Source organism: Tachysurus vachellii, chromosome 12 (genome assembly GCF_030014155.1).
Source record: "Tachysurus vachellii isolate PV-2020 chromosome 12, HZAU_Pvac_v1, whole genome shotgun sequence".
Classification (NCBI taxonomy): Eukaryota; Metazoa; Chordata; class Actinopteri; order Siluriformes; family Bagridae; genus Tachysurus; species Tachysurus vachellii.
This window is the reverse complement of record NC_083471.1, coordinates 15953466-15979890: the sequence shown is the minus strand read 5'-3', so window position 1 is coordinate 15979890 and position 26425 is coordinate 15953466. Positions and strand designations below refer to the sequence as shown.

General features: G+C 38.2%; 1 protein-coding gene and 1 non-coding gene across 2 annotated transcripts in view; both read right to left on the bottom strand.

Moving 5' to 3' along the window:
* The window catches only part of pappab (pregnancy-associated plasma protein A, pappalysin 1b), a 57308-nt gene extending 46518 nt beyond the window's left edge, over positions 1 to 10790 (bottom strand). The window contains exons 1-2 of the mRNA XM_060883244.1: positions 10391 to 10790; positions 4452 to 5535 (exon numbers count right to left, since the gene is read on the bottom strand). Coding sequence (XP_060739227.1) covers positions 4452 to 5535; positions 10391 to 10790 — 1484 coding nt within the window. The remainder of the gene's footprint in view (positions 1 to 4451; positions 5536 to 10390) is intronic.
* Positions 10791 to 21689: 10899 nt separating this feature from the next.
* On the bottom strand, positions 21690 to 21763 carry trnai-aau (transfer RNA isoleucine (anticodon AAU)). The gene has a single exon. It is a non-coding gene; the product is annotated as a tRNA-Ile (tRNA).
* Between the last annotated feature and the right edge of the window lie 4662 nt (positions 21764 to 26425).

The window sequence follows — 26425 nt, the reverse complement described above, 5'->3', positions numbered from 1 at the left end:
TTTAATCATAGCTGTGGACTAGTAATGATACTAGAATACTAGAAATCTACTTTGCTGAAGAAATATTTGTTTCATTTGATTAATGGCTCCCATTACTGAATTAATTAATATCTGCAAAGATGTATAGTGTTTTGTATCAGCACTTCATGTTCCTGTGAGTTTCTTACAGGAGGCCCCCTCAATTCTTCTCAAAACATTTCCCCTTTTGAAAAATGCTTGAGCAAAATATAGAAAAGCCATGCTCAACCCCCACTTCCAACCATCCTTCTTATGCTATTACCCCACCCCCCACCCCCAAAACTGCCATTCAAAAAAAATGCCAGTACCTCATTCCTATCTTAAAAAAAGCTGTTGTCCAGTTCAATACAAAGACCGAGCAAATACTGTTTCATTAGCATAACATCATGGGTAGTCTGAAGTATTCTGACTATTCTTAATGTGTAGTGTTTCTAGTGGTCATGGTTAAATTATTCTTTATGGGACCAAGCATTTTTTTTAAAGATAAAGATGAGGATCTGTTTCCCTTTCTTAAGCTTCAGACCTTTGTCCTACGATGAACTCATTCTCAGTCATGGGTGCCTGTGGCATTTTAAACAATGTGAAATGTTGCCAAAAAAATTTGCATAATGTTTATTCTTTATCCAGATCCCATTCGTGCAGCTTTAAGGTATACTATGTAGAAAACAGTTAAATGTAATTTGAATCCTGGAATACACAGTGTTGGAATACACTGGAATACACATGCCAGGTACTTTGTGTGGAGGAGAAAATTGCTTTGTATTTGTGATGATGGTGTTACAAGCCAGCACATGCAATGACAAGCTGGACAAAATTGAACTTCTGGTGGTATATTAACTGCAAAATCCCCAGTGTTGAATTAACACCTTCAGTGTTGAATAAACTCTCTCATATTCAGTCATTTCCATATTGTACTCACATAAACCCACTTTTACTAAAGAAAAAGAAAAACTGATGAATAATCAGGTCCCGTATTTCCGAGGCCCCGTATTCTGACATTGGGATATTGGAAAACAACATTGAAAAAAAACTTCTTGTACATACTGTCAAAGATAACAGGTTTCCATCTCTATGTTTTAGTGCCAGACACAATCATGCTTTAACTGCTATCGAATTTTGGACCATTTACTGGGCTTGCTTCCATCTAAGATGATGTTAATATCTTTTTTATGAATTTGTTCAAATGATCACTTAGTTGTGCTATATAATATAAATAATATAATTATACAATTGTTTAAGAATTAGACTCTGCTTTTGTCTGTCTCACAAATACATTGCAGTGTCTCTTCTGCAGTTCTTGCCTGCAGTTATTACCTGAATTTTAGATGAAAACAGAGCGATAAAAAAAAAGATATTTATTAAGTTTAGATATTTTTCAGGCCTGTCTAAACAGCCAGTGAGGCCAAAAATAGCCAATAAAACAAAGTTTCATGGGGGTCTTTAGCAAATGACATTAAAAAACAGGCTGTGAAAACTAACCTGCCTGAGGGACATGTCTGTGAAGAAAAGATGATAATGATTCCTCATAATTATTTCAGGAATTTCGTTATTTTCTATAAAAATATTTTGCTATCTATACAGAATGGTACAAAATGGGTCAGCGAGTTTAGCAGGATGATGAAAATTCAGCTACAGAACAAGTGAAAGAAAGAGCTATTTTTTTTTTTTAATGTATTTTTGTGAAGGCTTTCACAAGGTTTCTCTAAATCTATATAATGTGTTCTTTAAGAGTTTAAACTATTTTGTTAGTGGGAAGAATTTTTGTGGCAACAGAAGTAACAGAAGTGGCTTATTTTGATTAATCATGCAGGAGAAATATAACGTGAATTATATTTTTATTTAGCAATTTATTGTTTTGCTCCAGTAGTCCAATGTTTTAACTACATAAAAAATGATAAAACTACATTAACTCCTGTCTTTACTAACCTACAAAAACCTCTCCTTAGTAATTGTTATATTGTTGCATGTTTAAAAAAAATAAAATAAAATAAAATATATATATATATATATATATATATATATATATATATATATATATATATATGTAGAGATAAAATTTTATAATGACTAAAAACCTTTAATACAGTTTCTTATACAGTAGAAATGTATCAAAATAATCTGATAATGTTTTATACTCTACATATCTAATCAATGGCGATTAAAAGATTTTAAAACATGTTTAACTATTCCTTTAATTTAACAGTTGTTTCATTACAATAAGAAAGCTGCATTTCCTTCTCTCAGCCTGCTATGTTGAAGCATGTATATTTACCATATATTAAATGCATGTGATATATTAACACACATGTATTATTCAGTAACGCCTATAAAATGCCTATAGCTACAGGTGTATTTCATGGGGATTTGTGTGCAGCTTCCTGAGGTATGTTGGCATGCCATAATCTTTTGACTCTGCCAATTGCATGTACAAAGTTTTGCCCATGTTCAAACATATTTGCAGGTGTATTAACATTATCACATGAGAGCAGATCATAAATATGATAATGAAATGCAACACATGGGCATCCATACTGTAAATCACATCAGACAGCATGGGAGTGAGAAAATCCTGAATATCAAAGTTTAAAATTATTATAAATATTAATTTCAACATACTCCAATCAAGATAGCTACAGAAGTGGATAGTAATACTGTAAATCCACAGAATAATGATAAATGTGCAATGTGTGTATAGTGTGGCCACAGCAGGAAAGAGTTCCCCTCCCCTACTCTCCCTCTTTAGTTCTGCATGAAAGGAGCTCCTCAAACTTCTCAGACAAATTAATCAACTCTGTTCACAATGGCACGCTAAAGGCCTATTTAATTATTGCTATTTAACAAGAGGAAATCCCGCTGTCCCCAGGGATCAGCTATCCTCACCACACTTTTAAACACTGCAGGCTATGTGCACATTCATACGCATGCATGCTTGTGTCTGTGTGTACTTGTATTTATTTGTGGGAAGAACCTGTAAGCAGATCCTCTCTTATTCATCTCACTTCTAGTAACAGGTGCTTTTATGAGCCAATCAGACTTTATAGTGAAGATGTCTTTCTCCCAAAAATAAAGCAAAAACAATGTAGAGACCATGTGGTTTACAAGGTACATGGCTCCAATTCAGACACAGCTTGTAAAAGTTTGGGGTCCAGTCACATGAAGTTAACGATGGAAAACACAAATCTCGGGGTCATCCATCTTAATACTGTGGTGAAAAGACAAATACACAGCACTCTGGAAAGATATGTATTTCTTGCAAGACAAAACTGACTTCATAAATGCTTCAGTAAGGTGCAATATTTGTCGATTACAAGATTAAATTCTAAATTAACTAAAAATTCTAACCTGTTTATGAGCTTAGTAAGTATTTGATTTTATAATGTATCTTTGCTCTGTTGTTTATACACAGATATGTCACACAGATAAAACTGCCGTTAGGTAAACAGATAGGACAACATAATTCAAGATAATAATTCATAGTTATTCTATTTATGCACAATGTTCAGTACATCCATTCTTCAACAATCAGAAAGCAATGTCAAATCATTTTGTTATGCAGCCCTCAAAAGTGTGCTCCAGACATACCATAATCATCAAAACAAGCAACATGTTGGGGAGCTCTTTTCCTTTTGGTTGACTCACAGGCTTTAACCTCCTCATACAAACAAACACACACACACACACACACACACACACACACACACACACACACACACTCACGCACAGCCTTGATTACAGCAAGGATGATACAGACCAAAGGAAATTCATTATGTAATTTACATCCAGTGTCATATTGAAGTGGGGTTATATTTTCAATGCTCGATAAAAATACGAATTACCAACAGTCACACAATTATTCACAATTATTAAGAAAATCACAATTATTAAAAAAATATTAAAAAAATTTAAATATGTAGTTTTCATTCTCTATCAATTCTTCCTCTGTGAAAAATTTTACTCATTTGTGTCACCCCTACTATAAATCTCAACATTTTAGTGGAATATTTGTGTGTCACTCCCTGAACAAATTCCAGTAGTGTAAAGTTATACTGTAAAAGATCAGTCTCTAAATTGTAGAACAGTCCACTTTTACAAAGGTCAATTAAAAGGTAGAAAATGCTTCCATTACAATCAATCAGGAGAAGTAGTGTTTCAGAAGGAAAGCAAAAATGAATCTGCTGCTTTACTTTAATTCAATGACAGAGAGGGCCAAAGGGCCACAACGGACCTGTGAAACATGCACTGCTAGAGAACACCAAATTATACTGAGACTGACACTACATGCATCCAAAATTTTATTCCCTGGTTAACTCCAAAACAAAAATATTTTGGATTATTTAATATTATACTCATACTGTCTTCTCAATTAAATTCATTTTTAATACTTTGCAGAATTATAATAAACTTGCAAAAATTCTGAAATTCCTCAGGCTTACCTGTAGTGTGATGCAGGATTAAAGCAGGTTTTTGTTACATCAGTGATGTTTGGGTCACAGCAGTCACCCTGGTCATAGTTGAAATTATCCCAGTTACACTCAGGATCACAAACATTGTTCCCTAGTTTATGCTCAGGACAGCTGATTGTTTGCCTCCTGCAGTAGCCTGCATCAAAACCAGTGAGTGTGTGGTTGCATTCTGGGTCACACTCCTCGTCTCCCACTTTGCTAATATCACAGTTAGCCAGGACCAGACGGTTGCGCAAGGAGGAGTTGTAGACATTGTGTACAGTGCGCTCCCATGTGATGTTGTAGATGCGGAAAGCTTTGTTTAGATGCTGGTGCTGGAGGTTGATCTGGTGCTCTGTAACTGTTGGCCAGTGACCATCATCATCATACACATTGACTAATCGGTAACGCACCATCTTAGGTTTGCGAAAGGTCCATAAGCGGTTGTAGTTTGTCACTACCTCAACATTATCACAGACTGTTTGTCCACATGGTGGAGGAACCAGTGCAGTTTCGACAGTGCTACCAAGATTGGCTGTCAACGTGCGATCAGAGGTCCCAATCTGGGGAAAGACCCCATCTTTTACTGTCAGCCACTTCTGAGATGCATTTTCAAAGTTCTCGTAAATTACTTGTTCAGAAAGGTCATTATGGTACTCAGATTGAGGGCTTTGCATGTATTGGATTATATTGCGCTGGGCCAAGGCTTCTTTCCACAGGCTCAGGTGCTCCAATGTTCCTCTGTAGTTGTGGTTGAGTGCATTGCCACCTATCATTAGCACCTTGCACTTTTTTGTAAGGGGACTAAAAACCTCACCGGACTGCTCTCGGCTTACAGCCACTTGAGCCCCATTGAGGTAAAGCTTCATATGGAGTCCATTGTAAGTGACAGCCAGATGATGCCAGTGGTTGGGGGAGTAGGGAGCATTGGAGGTGATTGTGGTAACCTTGTGTGCTCTGTCTGTTTTGAGGGAGAAGAAGAAACGAGGGTCCCTGTTCCCTTGATCACTGACTGGTCTGATGCCTATTAACCAGCCTCGATTACAGGATGCATAGAAGCATTTGTCATAGAGCCCTAAATGGTAGAAGAGTAAGTTAGAACAAGCTGAACTGAAATATAATAGCACATTTTGAAAGAAATACACTTATAAAACTTTAATTAGTAACAAGTTTGCCTTTATTAGTTTCTGCTTAGTATCCTTTTGAATATGGATATAGAACCTTTAAGGCTTCCCATAGAAGAAAAAAGCTGAGACCTTCAAAGGGTTCTAGATTTAAATGTTTTCTATTAATTTACACTGTAAATATGCAGTATGTACAATAAACATATGTAAACTGTTAATTTCCATGGCCAACAAATGTGATGTTAATTGCTTACCTTATTAAACAGATATAATCTTAAAAAACAAACTGTTATTTTTACTCTTGCTGTTTCTGGATTACAATGTCCTGTGAGGAACAATGTGAGACTGCATGTGCCAGTGCAGTAAATTGAGGAACACCGTGCAATTCCCATGATTGAACTTTTTTAAACAGTGTAGTCCAAGGACTGCAAGCCTACAGCAAGGCATCTGCTAGCAATCAGACTCCAACACTGTGGTCTTGTATCAACAGACCAAAGGTTACATGAACTTTTAGTCTATTTTCTTGAAATATGTCTCAGCAGTTGTGCTGGTTTGAAATAAAAAATGTAAAAAGACCTTATTATGATAAGAGAAACTCTCTTTTCCTGTTTCATTTGGAAAATGTGTATAACTCTCAGGAAGGCAACATATTCTTACATTCTTTTTTTCCATTTTTTTTCGTGGAAAAAAGTGAAAGTAAATAAAACAGTAGTAATTCTGGACTGAGCCAGTCAGTAGAAATTAGTTTAACTACATGTTAAATGTTAATAGCTGCAACTGCTTGGGTATTTTCATTTGAAAAATAAAAACAATTAGATTGGAGTAAACAAACTGCAACTGCAAAGACAAATGACATCATTAAATGATATCAGTTCTACTAATGCAAAACATTTAAACTGTATTTATTAAAACTTTTTTTTTAAAGAAGAATGCAATTTCAAATTATGGTTCTAAATGAGTACAATAATTAAGAGGATTTGCTATAAGATTATAAGATAAAAATAGAGTATGTTTAAGAAATCTGCTCTCTGTGTCCATGTAGTTGATGGTCAACCTATTCTCTACAAATACTTGTGAATTATAATCTGAAAGTAGATTGTTAATTCAGCCCAACAAAATTCAGGATGCCTGTGTGTGACACAGTTGCAGTTCTGGTGTCCAAAAGATGGATGGTTGGCTTTGTGACCCTCAGTCTAGTGCTATGTACACAGTCTGCTCCTTCTCACTGCATGAGGAATGTTCACTCTTCTCACATAGCTGTGAGAAGTATGTTTGCTAAAAGTAATTGGTACTTGGTTAAAAAAAACAAAAAACAAAACTGAAGGCCAAATAAGCTGTAAAGTGTTTCCAGGGTAGCAGGGAAAAAATGTCAGCTTTTGTATTTTAGTGTTAATGTGCACCGGTGTTTCTGTTTACACAGAGCATGATTAGCTATTGTCGCAAACATTAAAAAAAATCATACATATAAAACACAAATATGAAATTCTTAAAATATGTCTAGCAATTTAAAAAATAGACTAAAAGTACTGTAGGGACATCAACTCTACAGGGCATGTATTCCGCAAAACAGCTTGAACTAGTTGAAGAGTTGCTCACTTTAATGAGCTTTCCCTTTTTTTCATTCTGACCACTAGCATTATAAAAAGATTATTCACATTAAGAAAGAATCCCTAGATTTGGGGCAGAAATGGGCATTCAAGAGCCTGCAGCCTCCCTCACACTCCTCTGCTACCCGCAAAAGCACTGCCAGCTACTATAAAAATAAATTGTACCATAAAAGTGAGGAAATTACAATCTGCGAAATCCTGGAATGAGACCACTAAGTGGCAAATAACAAACAGGTAAACATTTTGCCAACTTCAAACTTTGTACGTGTAAGGTTGTCAGTGGTGGCAAACAAAGTATGGAGTACATATGGACAAAAACATCAAAGAGAGAATTGCATTTTCTTTTCATACAAGAGATTACGGTTAGCATTTAAATTTAATGACACAGTATCAAGCTTAAATATCATCAGTATTTGGTGCAGTAATGTGTTTATTTGAAGTGTATTGCATCTCAGCACCATGGACAGAGCACAGCACAGTTAGTATTGCCAAATGTTAGATACAAGAAGCGTTTCTGACTGAGGAAGTCTCATTATTGGGCTTCCACACTGAATGTGTGTATGTTTTTTAAGGCTAATCATGCTTAGTGAAAACCTTTAAACTTAAACTTTAAACTTTAAAAACACAAGTTCCTTCTGCTTTCTGTATTATGTGTTTTTTTAAGAAAGCATGTAAATTTGGACAGTTGTCCAGAAATTCTTCAGTGTTTTTATAGTTTATTACTGTTATGTTGTTATATAATCTTTATAATTGTTTGATATTTTGTCATATGAGAGCTCTCTGTGCTAGCTGAATTATGAAAACTAATCTTTAATGATATGGTCACTTCTATGAGTCACCTTTGAATTGAATAAGTGAATAGGTAATAGATAGGTAACTTTTTACAGTGCCTATTTGAAAAGATCAGGCCCTTTCCTCTCTAGTAGCAAGTACTTCTAGAGTATTGGATCTAATTTACTAGCTTCAATTGATGGCTTTTTTCATTAAGAATCAAGTATGGACAAGGCACATATTTTACAGCTTAAGCCATCAAGAATGCCACTTTATAATGCCTTCATAAAAGACTGTAATTTACAATGTGCTTCTGTCAAGCTGTGAATTGCTGGCTCACTTCACTGCACAGGAAAGGGGGAAAGGGAGAATAGGTAATGTGAAATTTAAGGCTACATCTATAATGAGATTCAACTAATTTAACCCCTGAAATTCCCAAACTTACAATCCTTACTCTTCTAACTACAAATATTTCGAAATACTTATAGAGTGTGTAACTATGGCATTATATCTTTATAATCAATAACTGAATAATAAGTCGTAACAGAATTTACATAACATGTTTTGTTTGGATGCTGTTTCTTGACATCTTCTAAAATGAAAAAGCAAACATTCACAATTTTTTATTTTTCTTGTCTCTACCTGATGCATCAAATATTATCAAAATCAAATCAAAATGAAATAATGATATTCTTTGTTCAAATTAATTATATTAAAATAAAATTATTTAAGAAAGTTCAACCTTCAACCCATTTCAATATTAATGTTAATTTATTATGACTATGTATTTAAAGCACTGGCCTGGTGTGCAAATATTTTGCAATATAAATCCATACATCCATAAATCCATCTGAATCCATACATTTTGTATTTTTTAAATACAAAATACTCTGCAGTCTAACAAATCATACAATTCTGATTAAGCTATTTGAGATATGGCAAATCTTAATTGCTCATTTATGTTCTCATTACAGTCAGTGTAATAATATTTTTTAATAAGTAATAACACTTTTGTTCACTAGTATTTTTTTTTTTGATTAAGCATAAATTAAGCCTAATCAAAGTTCTCTCACAATGAGGGAAAATAATGCACAACCGACACACACAACCCGTTTACTTCACTCTTTTCTTTAGAAACAAGAGCAAAATAAATTCTTAAAATGAAATTAAATGCATTCTTGAGAAATAAATACACACGCACACAAATAAAAAAAAAAGGGAGGGGGACAATAATTTACATTAGTTCATTTGGTCTATTAGTAATTAAATGTTCAAGTCTATTTGGGAATATTTAAAATGTCTTAATTTTGTTATCACAATGCCAATCATTTATTTATTACTTGTTAAAAAATAAATAAATAAATAAATAATATATATATTTTATTTATTTTTTATAAAGCGCCTCCGTTTTTTTAATGTATAGTTTATTTCAGGGATTTAGAAAAAGTGATTTGACAAAAATGATTAATAGCTGAAGGAGATTTGATAAGTAACAACGCAGTTTGTTTTTGTGCAGATCAGAGCTGGAGACCAGCCTACAGCTCATTATATAAGGGGAGGGGCCACATTACGCCTCAAAGCGATGACGTCTTCTATACAGATTCAAAAAAGACGAGCTGTGATTTTAGCGGAATTTCGGCAACGTTCACTTCGACGCACGATGTCTTCTGTTCGCCTAGAAATACAAAGGGATTTAAAATGTAGGCTGTCCCGATTAAAGCCTTAAGTGTTCATAAACATTTCATGAACTCGCGGAAATAAAAGGCCATTGTTTAATAATACAATAAACATGAATCGGAGATTTTGATCTTCACATGAAGTCGTAAATAAAAAATCTGATTAGCTTTTAATTAAGAAGATAAATCGACGATAAAGTTGTGATTGTGAACATGGTGTGAACATGGTGCTTATTTGCTGGTTACCGCAACGTAGAATGACGGATGGAACTTGCGCAAAGCGTAAAGAATAAAAAAACAACAACACACATTTAAGATGAAAATGAAAACAAGTCACACAGATTAATGTCAATAAAACAAACACAGATCCTATAAGTTATCACCTGTTTAAGGTTAAACGAGTTGTCTGTTTCTGTTTTGTTTTGGTTTGGTTTCTTCACGTGGTGCAAAAAAATATAGCCTATATATATAGAACAGAAAATGCACATAAATCCATAAAACCCATAAATATATAAATATACAGATGTATGTAAGACAACATTTCAAAACCACCGTTTTTTTTAAATAGCTAGTAAATCGAAATAAATGACAAGTGATGTTAATTGTTTCTAGCCTAAATTGAATTTTGTATCTATTTAGCTATGTGTTTTTTTCCCCAACAAACAACAGCTGGCAAGTTGAATATGCACAACGCAATCGGTGTATATCAGGATTACATCGGAATGTGGAAGGAGCAGTAAATCCAAGCAAACCTGCGATCACACTTGGAGAGCGCTGACCGCCTTCAGGTTTTATCCACATCTCCAGGGTGAAATTACCGCGCGGAACCTCTATGCTCGGTTTAAGCCGTAGTTGATCTCCTCTGCCGCTGAAGTAAACACTGTTGCGGGTGAGTGTTACTCTTGCGCTCGCTCCCGCATGACTGAAACATGCGTGCAGGCGGCCCGCGCGCCAGTCCGCTCCGGATACAGAGCGCCTGCCCCGCTGGAGCCGTGTGCCACACGCTCCGGGAGAGACTCCGACAGCCTCCCTTGCGCGCACCAAGTCTCTCTTAGACCTGTCCGTCCGCCTCAGTGCGCCGCACTCACAGCCCAGACATAAGCTGAATACCAAGAGGCAAGGCAACCAAGTAGAAAAAGGCAAAAGTTTCATTTTTCACGTAGAGCAAATAAAATGGACCCTATATATGTGTATACGTATATGTATATAGATTTTTTTTCTTTAATAGGTTAGGTAAAAAACAGTGCTCCCCATAAATAGCGCGTATAGATCCTATTCTCCTTCGTCTTATTTTTTTTTTAGGCTAACAAAAGCTTGTCAAAGACAGCGGATCCAAACAGCAAGAAAGCGATGCTGTCTTATTTTTTTCCTTTATAATGTTAAGCCACGACCCCCCCTTTTCCTTGCCCCTTTCAAAGACACTTCAGCACAGATTGGGGTGGGGTGTGGTGGGATGGTGTAGGGGGGTGGGGTGGGGGGTGCTATGTTAATTCATCCAAGTGCTCCACCTTCCCAATTGAATGGAGCCCATTAAAGTGCAGGCATGACTAATAATCAATCAATGCAGAGGAGGTATCAAAATCATTTCCCTTTCAGGGCTTCTTTTCAGACCCTGTACATTTTTTTCAGGAAATACAATCATTTCTTCAGAGTGTCACGCAGCATATGGAGCTCAAAGATAGGGACGGAAATCAAAGATGGGAGACATCTCTAGTCAAACAGCTTTAAAGGAGGATGTGGGACTTGAAAGGAAAAACATCATGCTAATCATAATTAAGGTTGATTTTAGAGAAGGTCGATGATTTATCTCAGACACAATGTGTAAGCTAAAGGTTCGAGCCTTTCACAGGAGCTCACAGCTCAGAGGAAAGGGAATAATGAAGAGATCTTTAAGTTAACAGCGCTCGAAGTTAAGCCCAGGAGTCACGGGTGGCCTATGACGCTTTTCCACCTCTGTGCGTTTCTGCTTGGGGGTTTGCTGTGGGGCTTACAGTATGTTGGTGGACATAAAGCGCGCAGAGCGCCCCCTGGTGATTTTACAGCTAAAAGTCAAAGGTTGCAACCAACCCGCAGGGTTTTGACGATCTTAAAATTTGATGAATTCTTATAAATATTTAATTCAAATATAATAATTCTTTACAAGGAAAAAAATGATCAGCTAGAAAATGTTTTATGTATGAGTATGTATCCCACACTAAAGAATATAAATATGTTTTTTTTTCTTTCACTCTGAATATCAGCAAGGGGTTTGGACTGAGTGCAAATCCAGATGCAGAGGGTGTCCCTGCAAACAAGTGACATCAGTTCCATTGAATATCAAAAGGAAACTGTTGCAAGTTGGTAAAGGGGAAAAACCAACGGGGAGCCCATTTGGAGATTCAAACATTAATTCTTAATAGAATTTCCCCATTTTATCTTCCTTGGAGGTGGGTGGGGGTGGGTTAGGGTGGGCTAAAACAAGTGTACAATTAAAGTGCAAATCTGAGTTATGCATGTACATATAGAACATTACAGATTATATACATACTAAAAGAAACAGTGAACATGGCCAGAAGAAGTACAATATAGCTCACACAAGAGTCATCATTTCTACAGTTGTTGTCAAACAGTTTTAGTGATTTAGTCCTATCATACTATTATTTACGTTTCCATGTCTTTCCGCCTTTTCACTTTTTAAACTCAGGCAAAGTAATAAAATTAATGTGTTACAAAGGAATGTTTGAAAGAATAAATATGTAAATAAAAAAGGGCAAGGACAATGGTTAAAAGCAATGGAAATCTCCATGACTAGAACTCACATTATTTAAAATTAAAAATTTCAAAGCAATGTTTAATTCTCAAATCGGATTGGCCAGAAGGTGTTGACTGTTTCAGTGTAAAAGCACAGAAACATTTAGCTGAATGAAATCACAAGCAGATATTACTGCACTTGTTGTGATATGTTCTATAATAATAATAATAATAATAATAATAATAATAATAATAATAATAATAATAATATGTTCTATACTCCATAATAACAACTAACACAAAGGTGCTTGTATGTCAGTGTCATGTATCACTAGTTCTCGTTGAAGTCGGATACAGGCAGTAGCATGCAGGTGTCCAGTGCAAACGGTGCTATTTTTGTCTTTAGCCAAACTTTTTATCCCACAGGGACATCAGAGAAACCAATGTCTTTGATATCCAGACACAGATATAGTGCAGAGACCATGCAGCAGCCATCCTGCATGATGATCTGCTGGAGAAGCCTACTGAAGGGACCACACTTCTAGTCCTCTGTGCCATCTGATGCCAGTGGCTGGGAGAGGGGATGTCAAAAGCAGTGCACAAAATGAAGCAGAAGTGCAGCAAGAGGGTGGGAGTCTGTGCTATGCTTTAATGGTGCTAGGCTCTCCCATCCATCCTGCCCTCCAATGGCTGCTCTCTGGACAATTGGATCCTATCCAACTCCAGCAGACTATGCAGTGTGAGTTTAGAAACTGCTTGGTTGTGTGAGCTCAGCAAGTTCTGGATGCAGCCATTCAGCTAGACAGGTTCACTTGTGTGTTTACATTAATATGGAATGTTGCAAGAACTATGTGCTACTTTATAGTTATTGCTCATCTGTAGTGAAGTTTGTGACTGTTATAAGGAGACCATTTTATTTACCAGAGCAAATCACCACCTTTTTCATAGTCAGGTTGTATGGTCCCCCCAGCACTAATGCTATGGAGGCACTTTGGAGGCACAAACTGCAGAATGTTCGCCCTGATGGACTGTTTGTTGTCAGAGGAGATTTCAACCATGTGAATCGCAAATGTATGTTCCCTAAATTTGGGCAGCATGAGGACTTTGCAATGAGAGGGACAAAAGTGCTGGATTTTGTTTACACAAACATTCCCACTGCATACCCTGTGGAGCACCACCCCCACCTCTGCTGCTCATACTACATCTCTGTTATGCTAATATCAGCATTCAGACTGCTCATTAAATGCTTGTTCTGAAGCAGGTGAAAACCAGCGCTGCAGTTGCCATCTGTGCTCAGGGAGGGTGCAACTGATGCCAATTCCACCAACTTTAAGAGATACACTTCACTATTTACCAGAAACATCAGCAAGTGCATTGTGACAGTCTCCAAGTCCATCACAAAATGCTTTAATCAGAAGCTGTGGATTACTGCAAAGAACAGCAAGGGCCATCAGAGAAGCAAAGCGTGCAAATGACCAGAGAATCCCCAGCCACTTCCAGTGACAGCCAGGGCATGTTGCAGGGCAATGCAGGCTATTACTAACTACAGGACACCTTCACCTGCATGCGATAGTTATGCATGCACTTAACTGTTGCCATGCTCAGTTCGAGGCATAGACCATAATGATGATGAGAAAGACCACCTCTCCTCCTAATGACCACATGCTTTGTCTTACCACAACTGATGTGAGGAAAACAGAGTTAACACACAATACGCTGCTGGACCAGACTATATACCTGGTAGAAGTACTCTTTAATGTCCTGCCCTAGTGACGATCGTCCCCCCTCACACTCATACCTGTCATCATGAAGTGCTTTAAAAGGTTCATTATGAGGCATATCAAGGCTCTGCTGCAACCCTTACTGGAAACCCTGCAGTTTGAATATTGTGCAAACCATTCCACAGACAACACCATTACCACCACAATCCATCTGGCCTGTACCCACTTCCAAGGAAACATACAAATGCTGTTCATAGACTTTATTTCAGCATTCAACAGAATTATTCTGCAGCAGAAAACCTGTGCCTGCTTGTACTAAACACCCCCCTCAGCAACTGGATCCTCTACTTTCTGATACTACTGTCTTAGACATCAGACAGTCAGGATTGGGAGCAGCATCTACAACACCACTACACTGGGCTCTGGAACCACTCAGGGCTGTGTGCTTCATTGCTATTTTCTCTGCTGGCTCACAATTGTGCAGCAATGCACAGCTTGAACCACATTATTAAGTTTGTTAATTACACAACTGTGGTGGTACTTATAAGCAAAAATGATGATTCAGAGAGGAGATGCAACAGCTTACGACCTGTTGTGGAGCCAACAACCTGTCTTCGAATTTGGAGAAAACAAAAGAGGTGGTGGTTAACTTTAGAAGAGCACAGCACGACCATTTTCTACTGAACATTGGCAGATCCTCTGTGAAAATCATCAAGAGCACTAAATTCAAACTCACCTCCTTCCTCAACACCAGGTCCATCACAGAACAGCTCAGCAGCATCTCTACAATGTTTGGGGAAAGCTTATTTCACATCCCCATCCTTACCAAGTTCAACAGAGGTATCAAGAGCATCCTGAACAGGTTAACAGTGAGGTCAGCTGAGAAGTTCATCCAAGTCGCTCTTCCCTCCATCACAGACATTTACATCACATTTTGCATCCACAAAGCCATCAGCATTGTTGGTAAACAGTTTCTTCCCTCAAGTCATCAGACCCAGACAGTGGACTGAGACAACCCACACAAATATATTATTTTTATGGAATAGCACAACCAGAAACAAATGGATCAGTAGTGACAGGTGGGTGCACACTGAACATGCACAGGACAAAGACAAATGGGGTTTAATTATAAAAACTAATTAAAAGGCAAAATAAAACAGGTGTGAGTAATCAGAACACATGAAGAAGGCAACCAATGAGCAGAGAATAGGAGGCCATGCTACCAGCCTCAGACATTAGCAGGTGGTCGGACACTGCGCTGTTGGCCATTCATACTATAGATGCATTAGGACTATAAGGGGCCATGACTTATCTGCTCAACATTCATTTTTATTGTTTTACAATCACTGGATTGATGATGGGGAAGTGAGATGCTGAGGGGGATGTGACACAAAGCAGGGACCCTGAAGGAAACAAGTCAGGGTCAGGAACAGGCTGTGGGATAACACACAATGTTTAAGCATCACAGCCTGGTTTGGTAACAGAATAAGTTGGTACTCCAATGGGTGGTGCATTCAGCTTCACATACCACTCCAACAATGTATTTTTTAATCTTTTGGGGTCAGAAAAGTGCTTCCACTCTCTGAAAGCACCAAAAAAACATAAAGGGAATGAGGGGGTGATTTATTTCTACAGGCCTATTACAACACTTGGAATTTTTTTTCTGGGCTTGTCTGTACAACACCCACTACCTCAACCAGATTTTGCACAGCATGTATTGCATAAATTGTAAATTGTAATACAATTGCACACACACACACACACACACACACACACACACACACACACACACACACACACACACACACACATATATTTTTTAGTATAAATCTATTGTACAGGGTATGTATTGTGTATGTGACGAAAAAATAGACTTTGAATTTGAATAAAGAGACCATGCCATCTGAGGCCATACTGTCAGCCCCTGGCAGGACCTAGGAGGCCATGCCATCTGCCTCTGGAGGTAGTTGGGGGGACCACCATAGAGAACTTACTGTACTGCTCTGGCTTCCAGGCAGTCCTTCCAACCAAAACTTTGTAAATCATAATTAAAGTCTCCCTTCCTGCAGATCAAGCTCATGTAGTATATGAATTTCTATACACTACCTAAGCCCATGGGTTCCATGGAAATCAGATGTTTTGCCAAAGAGCCTGGTTGGCTCAGGATATCAAAAATGTCAGCCACTACTGTTCTTGGTGCATGGGTTTTGACAAGCTCTTAAAAAATTAAGCCATTAACAGGATCCAGGTGGGACACTGGATTAACTGCACCAAGTTGAATGCCGGTATGGACATCCTGGCATTGGGTCATGTTACCTTCCTGTTTAATCCATGTTTTCAGCAAAATATTCAGTAATATAATAGGAGCTCAAGTTAGATGCAGGTGTCGTAAAAGACATTTGTGAATCAAGATCAAAATCTGAAAACAACAATATCAGGGTTAATCTAGAAACACAAAGTCAGAGACAGAATGAGAGCCACAACCTGTATAGCACAACAAAGAACAAAAAGACTCTGTATTGACAGCCAGGAATACACTGACCAAACTTTGCACAAGACAAAGACACATGGGGGTTAAAATATACAAGAACAAGTACCATAAGTGAGACATGACAGGATATGTACAAGACAAGACTGCATAAAAACAAAAAACAAATGGTAATGTAAACAAACACATTAGGCTATGGAATAAAAAGATCACAGAATCAAGCAACAGCCATTTCTTATTTCATGGATGGACTTGTTATCCACCAGAGACTTCCACCTGAGTTTTTCATCCAGCAAATCCAAGATTCAAGATCACATGCTAACATACTATGTTGATTTTGGAGTGACTAGATGCTTTATGTACTTTTCTAAGAATACCCCGACACGGACAACCTAAAATTCAGTGAAATTATTGTGGATGGTTGCATATAGAAACCATAAAGATGACTGTTGGTGTTCTCCCTTGTATAGCCTTAGGACAGCCATTGCTAAAAAAATTATTTCTTCCATCAGTGATTTTAAGTTAAACCTATAATGAATTCAGATATGTTCCTTGGTACCAGAGTCTCTAGCTTGCTCAATAAACATATATAATTTATTTATTTTATATTTCAAAATTCCATCCATTCATCCATCCATCTTCTGCTGCTTAGTCTAAGCAGGGACGCCAGGACTTCCCTCTCCCCAAACACTTCCTCCAGCTCTTCTGGGGGAATACCGAGGCGTTCCCAGGCCAGCCGAGAGACATAGTCCCTCCAGCGTGTCCTAGGTCTTCCCCGGGGCCTCCTCCCAGTTGGACATGCCCAGAACACCTCCCCAGGGAGGCGTCCAGGAGGCATTTAAAAAATGTATATCTGGAATTGCTGTATTTCTGTTTTGTTACAATGTCTATTGTTAAGTTGTAGTATACATACAAATACATATAAAATTGTATACAAATTGTATCTAACCATGCTATTCTGTTATTATTATGTGTAAAAGTGTATTGTTATTGTCTGTGATTATATGTCTGTTTTTCTTACACCAATCAGGAGTAGCGCTCCTAATTTCATTGTATGCGTAATACAATGACAATAAAGGCATTCAATTCAATTCAATTCAATTCAATTCAATTCAAACTGAATTGCACCAATCATTAATCAATACTCAAATTGAAGTGTGAGCAGCATGGCCTTGAGAAATGCTTCTGGGTCAGGCACAACCAGAATTCTAATAAAACCTAATGCAACATTATACTAGTTAACCTTCAGATTTTCTCAAATGCAATATAAACAAGCTATGAAGATTTATTAACTAATTTCAAAATCTTGTCAAACATTAAAGTTGTATGAGTTTATTCTTTGAATGATCCTTTGACCTTTGCACTGTTTGCAATAATGTTTTGAGTACTGCAGTCTGCTGCATCTGATGGAAATTGGATTTTTATTTTCTATATACTTTCGCTCATTCTAATATATTATACCCCTCAGTGTTCAATTGGAGGGGGTGTCTCCTATGCAGAACCAAACATTGCCAGCTTACTGATAAATTAGGGTGGAAAAAGAAAAATGGAACAGATTTACTATTTGCTGATGGTGTCCTGCTCCATGCACTGACATGCTTTTTTAGTTCAGTTCATAAATTTTCTATTTTCAGTTCAGGATTTTGGACAGCCACTACGCTACTTTCTTTTTGCTGTCTTAAGGGTTAAGTCTTGAGGTGCTGTTCAGTATTTAGTTAAATAGATACTTCTGATAAATCTGTTTTATTAAGTGCACCAGACCTTTTTCTACTAAGACAGACCGACAAGAAACATGATGATGTCACCCCCCATTTTTTCAGACCAAAGTTTGTTTATCACTGGGGGTTCATTTTTGCCTCTTTCTGAATAATTCAGTGTCTGTGGTCCCAAGATATTTAGATTTGCAAACAATTGTTGGTACAGATGCTCATAAATTGCAAATAAATAAAAAATAATAATAATTCAATTCATAAAAACAAAAAACATCTAACAACTATGTTTGATGAGGGTTAGGTCATTTAACCTACTGCAATTTCTAATGACATATCAGCAATAAAAAGAGTAAAGAGTTCCTTCCATCCATTGATGCAACCCTTCCAGTTTCAGATTAACAACAATTCTCTGTTCCAATATCATAGTTTCTCGTTGCTGGGGAAAATTTGTGAAAGTAACCAATAGGGTACATCTTAGCAGTCATTGGCCTAACAGAACACACAACCATGGCTTAGAACATAGATGATTAAGAATGAGGCCATGGTTAATGGGTTCAAAAATGTTTTTTAGCCTGTTCATTCTACCTTACTGTACTGTACATGCACCTCTTCAGTATTGCAAGTTAGCTACTACGCTGTTAATTGGTTTAAATTGTCGATAGGTATTTGCATAAAATTTGAAAAAATTGCAAAATTTGAAAAGCCTGATTAAACCAGAAGGAACTCCATGCTGGGCAAGATGGAGCTCTTCAAGCAAGCCACTGAACCATGGGGCTGGCCAGAATCAAAGCAGGTGGTTCACCTGCTGTATCTATTATCCTGGTAAGCCCAGATTGTGGCCTGTCCATGCTGGCATACCCGAAACCTCAAGCAGACAATTTTGCAGCTAGTTGACCACATCCCAGAACAGCACGTTCAGCATGTCTGCTTGCTGCTAGTCCTACAGCACCAGCCAACCATTTGCATTTGCCCAACAGCTCTGAGACACCTGCCAGTGGGCAGAGGAGCATGGCAGCCTCATGGTGCTGGAACATTTTTTTTTTGGCATTGCTAGAAGAGACGGTCCAGTTGGCAGAAGACCCTCTCACATCCCTGGTATTCTCCTTTTCCTTCTACCAGTATCAGCTTCTCGATCAGGTGCTCAGGGATGATTGTGTTGAATGTTGAACTGAAGTCTATGAATAGCAATGTGGAGTGATTTGTATGATACGCAAACTGCAGGAGGCTCAGTGAAGGTGGTAGCCGGGTCTCAATGTGCCTCATGATGAGCCTCTTTAATCATCCGCTAGCTGTTCTGCATATTCCCTGAGCACTCTGCCAGGAATGTTGTCTGGTCCAGCAGCCTTCTGTGGGTTAACTTTGCATAGAGTTCTACTCACATTGGCCGTAGTTATTAGACTCTGTCACTACTCGTTGGGGGAGGGATAGTCTTCCTTGCCGCTGTGTTTTTCTGCATCTCAAACCAAGCATGGAATTCATTCAGCCCTTCTGGGAGAGAGGCATCACTGTCACATGCAGGTAAAACTGTGCTGTATTTTGTGTTCGCCTGGATGCCCTGCCATGGGTGTCACCTCTGTCCAGGAAGTGGCTGTGGATTGTCTGGACACGTACATGCTTTGCCTCTGTGATGGCTTGGGACAGTTTGGACCTTGCTCTGAAGGCTAAGTCCCTACAGACTTCAGCAGTACACTCAACTTAGCAGTCATCCATGGCTTCTGGTTGGAGTGTAAGGTGATCCATCAATGCAATTGCTGATGAAGCTGGCCACTGATGCCATGTACTCAGTTTAGTCTTGGTTCAGTATGTACTTTAATTCTGGAGGAAAGAAAAACATACAATCACGATAAGAAAATGTTGCTCAGTTTTCCTGTCACAATGTCTTAATAGTTCATATAGGGCCTGGCAGTCTAAGGTTAGGTGGCCTTCTCTTTATTTGGTTTAGGCAAAGGCCACAGTGGCTCTGATCTTTTCAGTTATACTTCAATTATGCATTTCACCACACCATAATTGTCAAGTTTTATACCTTACAAAATATTTTTTGTGTGTTTTCAGATGCAAAACAAACTCAAATGCTCACTCCTAATTTGCATCATTGATACAATGATATCACTCTTTTCATGGTCTTTTCCGGTTAGATTGCTGGTTTCACTTATTGATGTTCAGCATCTTCAGCAGGATGCTTGCTGAAAACCGAAGTAGGGGAAGCATTAAAGAAATTAAACTTTGCAAATCATTCTAGGCTAAGATTCAGGGAATCTACTAAGCTGTCTTGCTTCCTCTCCTATAGTTTGCAAATCAATCGTGCAGGAAGGAGTCACAAAAGAAGGCACTCGTGCATATCCCAGCTCTCACATCCATATTCTAGTTTTTCATTCCAACATTTACAAGATTTAACATGTCTAGTATTTGGGACCATAACAGTTTAATAATTTAATGTAATATATTAATGAAACTAGGCCAAGTATTAGCTGACTATGGGTCCTTACTAGGCTATATTATAGAGACTGCAGTGAAATCTTTACTTTGGGATTAAAAGTTAACAGTACAGACAGTCAGTGACATCATTGTGACGTATGTGCCGCCTTTTTCTTTTATTTGATTCCCCTCTCTTCTTCAACCAGAAAATGCATGCCAGTTAATTTGAATTGGTCATGGCTTCTCTCCTTTCCAGAGTTCCCTTGTTGCACCACAAAATCTAAGAGCAATTAGCTGAACACTAAATCTCAGGGCTCACAGCTTTAATTGCTCCAGGTTTTCAACTCTTTGTTGGCCTCCTGACTTTTGTAGGCTTACTGGAAATATAAAGAAGTAAGTCCAAGATGTCCAAAATGTGTCTTGATATTTATAACTTTAAGAAGAAATGAGAAAGAAATATTTGCAAAATCAACTAAAAACTATAGGAAATCACATTCATTAATGACATGCATTATTAGGCAATAACATACATTTTCTCTCTCTTTCCCTCTCTTTGTATGTGTGGGTGTAGAGTCTAGAGAAAATTTGACCTTGTACTGTACCCTGAGTTCAAACAATAATCGTCACCTGAGAGCTGTACTTTTTATATCTACTCTATTTGGAAGGGTTGCTTTCTGTAAGTAAAATAACAAAATTGTCTCTGGAATTGTGTGTTGTGTTGGTATATATTTACATTTCTCTCATTTAGCAGACTCCCTTAATCAGAGTGACTTGCAATTTATTTCCATTTATACAACTGAGCAATTGAGGGTTAAGAGCCTTGCTCAGGGGCCCTGCAGTGGCAGCTTGGTGGACCTGGGATTTGAACTTATGACCTTCCAATCTGTTGTCCAAGGCCTTAACCATTAGGCTAGCATGTCCCTCCCATGAGCAGCATCAGGTTGAGAAGTGAACAGAGTCATGTCAGAGCAGCACTCTTTGAAAACGGCCCGTACGGGGCACGAACCCACGACCTTGGCGTTATTAGCACCACGCTCTAACCAGCTGAGCTAACCGGCCAAGTCTATATGTTGCTAATATAGTCTTTGGTCTGTAGTATATTTTAAATATATTATAAAACATGCTTTATCATTTTCACAAACTTGCTGTCAGTGCTACTCTAAGAACTATACCATTCCAAAAATACACCATAGTCTACAAATATGGACATCCAAGCTATGATGCAGGAACTCGCATTCACAGTCACTGGACTTTTAACCATGCACCTGCACGTTTAGTACTGTGGCAAAGATTTAGGCAGGTGTGAAAAAATGTGGTAAAGTAAGAATGCCTTCAAAAATAGAAGTGTTAATAATTTTATTTTTGTTTGTTTGTTTTTAACACAATGGAAAGAAAATAATCAGAGGAGAAATCCAAATCAAATCAAAATTTGGTATGACTACCCTCTGCCTGCAAAACAGCATTAAATCTTCTACGTACGCTTGTACACGGTAGGTTGTTCCAAACATCTCGCAGAATTGATCTCCTGTGGTTACCTAAAATCCTTATATTCTCAAATCCTCTTCAGGTAATCCAGACAGAGGCAATGATGTTGGTATCAGGGCTCTGTAGGGCCCAAAGATCACTTCCAGGACTCCTTGTTTTTCTCTCTACAGGAAAGATAGTTCAATGCTATTGGTTGTATGTTTCATTTCATTGTCCTGCTGCAGAATAAATTTGGGGCCAATCAGATGGATATGTACAATCGTATGCAAAAGTTTAGGAACCCCTGACAATTTACATGAGTAAATATTTGGGTGTTTGGATCAGCAATTTCATTTTGTTCTATCAAATAACTGAAGGACACTGTAATATGTCAGTAGTGAAATGAGGTTTATTGGATTAACAGAAAATGTGCAATATGCATCAAAACCAAATTAGACAGGTGCATAAATTTGTGCACCCTTGCCATTTTGTTGATTTGAATACCTGTAACTACTTAGCACTGATTAATTGGAACACACTCTGAAGAGTGGCAACATGGAGGCCTCAAAACAACCCTCAAATGACCTGAAAACAAAGATTGTTCAACATTATGGTTTAGGGGAAGGCCTCAAAAAGTTATCTCAGAGATATACAGTAAGCTGTCAGTGTCCACTGTGAGGAACATAGTGAGGAAATGGAAGACCACAGGCACAGTTCTTGTTAAGGCCAGAAGTGGCAGGCCACGTAAAATATTGGAGAGGGAAAGGCGAAGGATGGTGAGAGGTCAAAAACAACCCACAGACCACCTCCAAAGACCTACAACATCAACTTGCTGCAGATGGTGTCACTGTGCATTGTTCAACAATTCAGCGCACTTTGCACAAGGTGAAGCAGTACGGGAGAGTGATGCGAAAGAACCCTTTTCTGCACACTCGCCACAAACAGAGTTGCTTGAGGTATGCAAAAGCACATTTGGACAAGCCAGCTTAATTTTGGAATAATGGAGTGATGAAACAAAGATTGAGTTATTTGGTCATAAAAAGGGGCGTTATGCATGGCGTCAAAAGAACACAGCATTCCATGAAAAACACTTGTTACACACAGTAAAATTTGGTGGAGGTTGCATCATGCTGTGGGGCTGTGTGGCCAGTGCCGGTACTGGGAATCTGGTTAAAGTTGAGGGTCGCATGGATTCCACTCAATATCAGCAGATTCTTGAGAATAATGTTGAGGAATCAGTCACAAAGTTGAAGTTACGCCAGGGCTGGATATTTCAACAAGACAACGAACCAACACTGCTCAAAATCTACTCGGTCAGGGTAGAGTCAGTAATTTATGCAGAGGAACAAGTACAATGTTCTGGAATGGACATCCCAGTCCACAGACATGAATATCATTGAACATCTGTGGGGTGATTTGAAGCAGGCTGTCCATGCTCAGCAACCTTCAAACCTAACTGAACTGGAGATGTTTTGTAAGGAGGAATGGTCCAAAATACATTCATCCAGAATCCAGACACTCATTACCGGCTAGAAGAAGCATCTAGAGGCTGTTATTTCTGCTAAAGGAGGCTCTACTAAATATTGATGTGATTTTTATTTTGGGGTGCCCAAATTTATGCACCTGTCTAATTTTGTTTTGATACATATTGCACATTTTTTGTTAATCCAATAAACCTCATTTCACTACTGAAATATTACTGTGTCCTTCAGTTATTTGATAGATCAAAATGAAATTGCTGATCCAAACACCCAAATATTTATAAATGAAAATCATGGAAATTGTCAGGGGTTCCTAAACTTTTGCATACAACTGTATCTGCCTGTATTTTTTAGCACTAAGGACACCATTAATCCTGACCAAATCTCCAACTCCATTTGCAGAAATGCAGAATGAAAACTTGCAAGGAACCTCCACCATGCTACACTGTTGCCAGCATACACATTACTGTACTGCTCTCCATCACTTGCAAACAACATGACTCCTACAACAGCCAAGTATTTAAAAATTTGATAAATCAGTCCGGAGCATCTTCTGTTATTTTTCTGCACCCCAGTTCCTATGGTTTTGTGCAATGTTGCTTAGCCTTGTTTCCACACTGGATGTATGGCTTTATGGCCGCAGTTAGTCCATGAAGACCACTTCTTGCCAGACTTTTCCGAACAGTAGATGGGTGTACCTGGGTCCCACTGCTTTCCGCCCATTCTTCGCTGTTGGCACTGCTATATGTCTTCTGATGTCAAAGCAGTGGGAAAGAAATTAAGAGTACTTGACAGTGCAACCCTGGACCTAGCTCCAGTAAAACAAAAAAATCAGGATCATGTACTCAAAGGCAACCAAAGGATCATGTACTCAAAGGCAGTCCTATAAGACCCTTGCCAACTATTCATTGACAAAAGTGCTAGTATAGCATGGCTGAGCTGCTCTGGGTTGAAGGGAGAGACTGAAACCCTGGTTATAACATTGCATTATTTTATAGCAGTAGATCAACAGCAAACATAGACTGCCCAATAAGGCTGAGCTGATGATTTCTTTCCTAGTTGTATAATGCAGGCTCCTACCAAGTGCATGCACCAGCATACAAAGCACAAAAATTGGCATAAGAAGGCACATAGTAGAGATGAGCCGGATACTCGGCTGAAACGAGTATCCGGTACGGATAAAGCACTTCTGCCGAGTACGAGTATTATACGAGTAATACGAGTCAATATCTGTGCTCGGATTGAATGAAAATCATCATTGGGTAGCTGATTGTGTCAGTGTTCTGTGATAGGCTAGTCACAGCGCCCCTCCCATACAGTGATAGGCTAGTCACAGCGCCCCTCCCCTACACACATACAGATGTATTGTGTTGCTGTGTCTCGCTCTGCTCACTCACAGTCACACACAGAACAGCTCTCTGTCTCTCCCTCAGTCACTCGGGTTCGCGGGTCTTTTCCGTTAACGTTTAGGGTTTCTTCAGCTTTTCACTTCGGGTTGTAACGTTAATAATACGTATTTACTAACCAGTAGAGTTCTGGTAAACATGGGTTCGTTCAGACGTGGTGCTTGCTTGGTAGAATGCGACTCTCATTGCGTCTCTGCCTGTCGGAGATTTTTTTCTTTTTTAAACCTTCAGCTGTCTCTAACCAGTAACCAGACACTGAGTGTCTGACACGTTTTTGATGTATTTCATAAAAACATAAAGGTAGTAAGCTAGTGTTATAAATATTACAAATTAATTATTACCGGTTAAATCCCCGCCCATTTCAAGACAAGCCCCTACTTCCGGGTTAGGCCACACCCACTCCGAGTACGGATACAGATACAGATAATTCATATGGTTAACAGATACGGATACAGATACAGATAATGCTGTACTCGCTCATCCCTAGTACATAGCTGTCATTCAGTCAGCTAGGGGTTTGGTAGACAAGAGCTTGATAAATGGTATGAACACTCACTCAATGGGCAAATGGGTGTACTATATAGGTTAATAAAATTATGGACAGTTTTTCTACATCAAATATTGTGACATTATATTTCTATATTAGCAATGTTTTTAAAAAAGGTATTTTTATTTTATTTTAATTTAAATAAGAGGCTGGCATGGACAATCCTCTATCTGAACACTAGGGTGTGTTCAGAAGTGTTTGGTTATTTATTGTGCCATGTGCCTTTGTTCATGTTTTGTGTTCCCCTGTGTTTGACTGTTTTATGATCTTGGTTTTTGTATCCTGTTCCTTTCATAGTGTTTCCAGTTAGTGTCATTCTTGTCCCAGTATTTGGGTCTGATTTTGTTCCTGGGGAGACACCTGTCCCATGACACCAAGTACTTTAATTTTGCCCATAAAGTAATCATCATGTTAGGTACATAAGGTGGTTACTACTTGAGTTACTGCATAATGAAAATGCTTTCTAAAGTAGCTTACTTAAGGGCCACTGAACACTGCTTTGTCTGTGCTAGAAGAATGCTGAGGCAGAACCTGATCTAGTGGAAGGAATGAGGGTTGATTTAGGGAAACCATTTCCAGTAGTGATCATTTAAATCACAGGCTTAACAGTAAACAGTTGCTATGTCTTTTCTAGGCCACAACAAAGAAGGACGTCATCCCGAACCTCCTGGCGCAGCATCCAGCAGACCCAAAACAGGAGACTCATTCTGAATAAAAAAGCAGTTCTTTTTGAGAAAAAGAAAAACTTAAGTTTACATGCTGTACATATGCTATTAAATCTGAGTATTCATATGCAACTGTATCTGGTTTATATTTAATAATT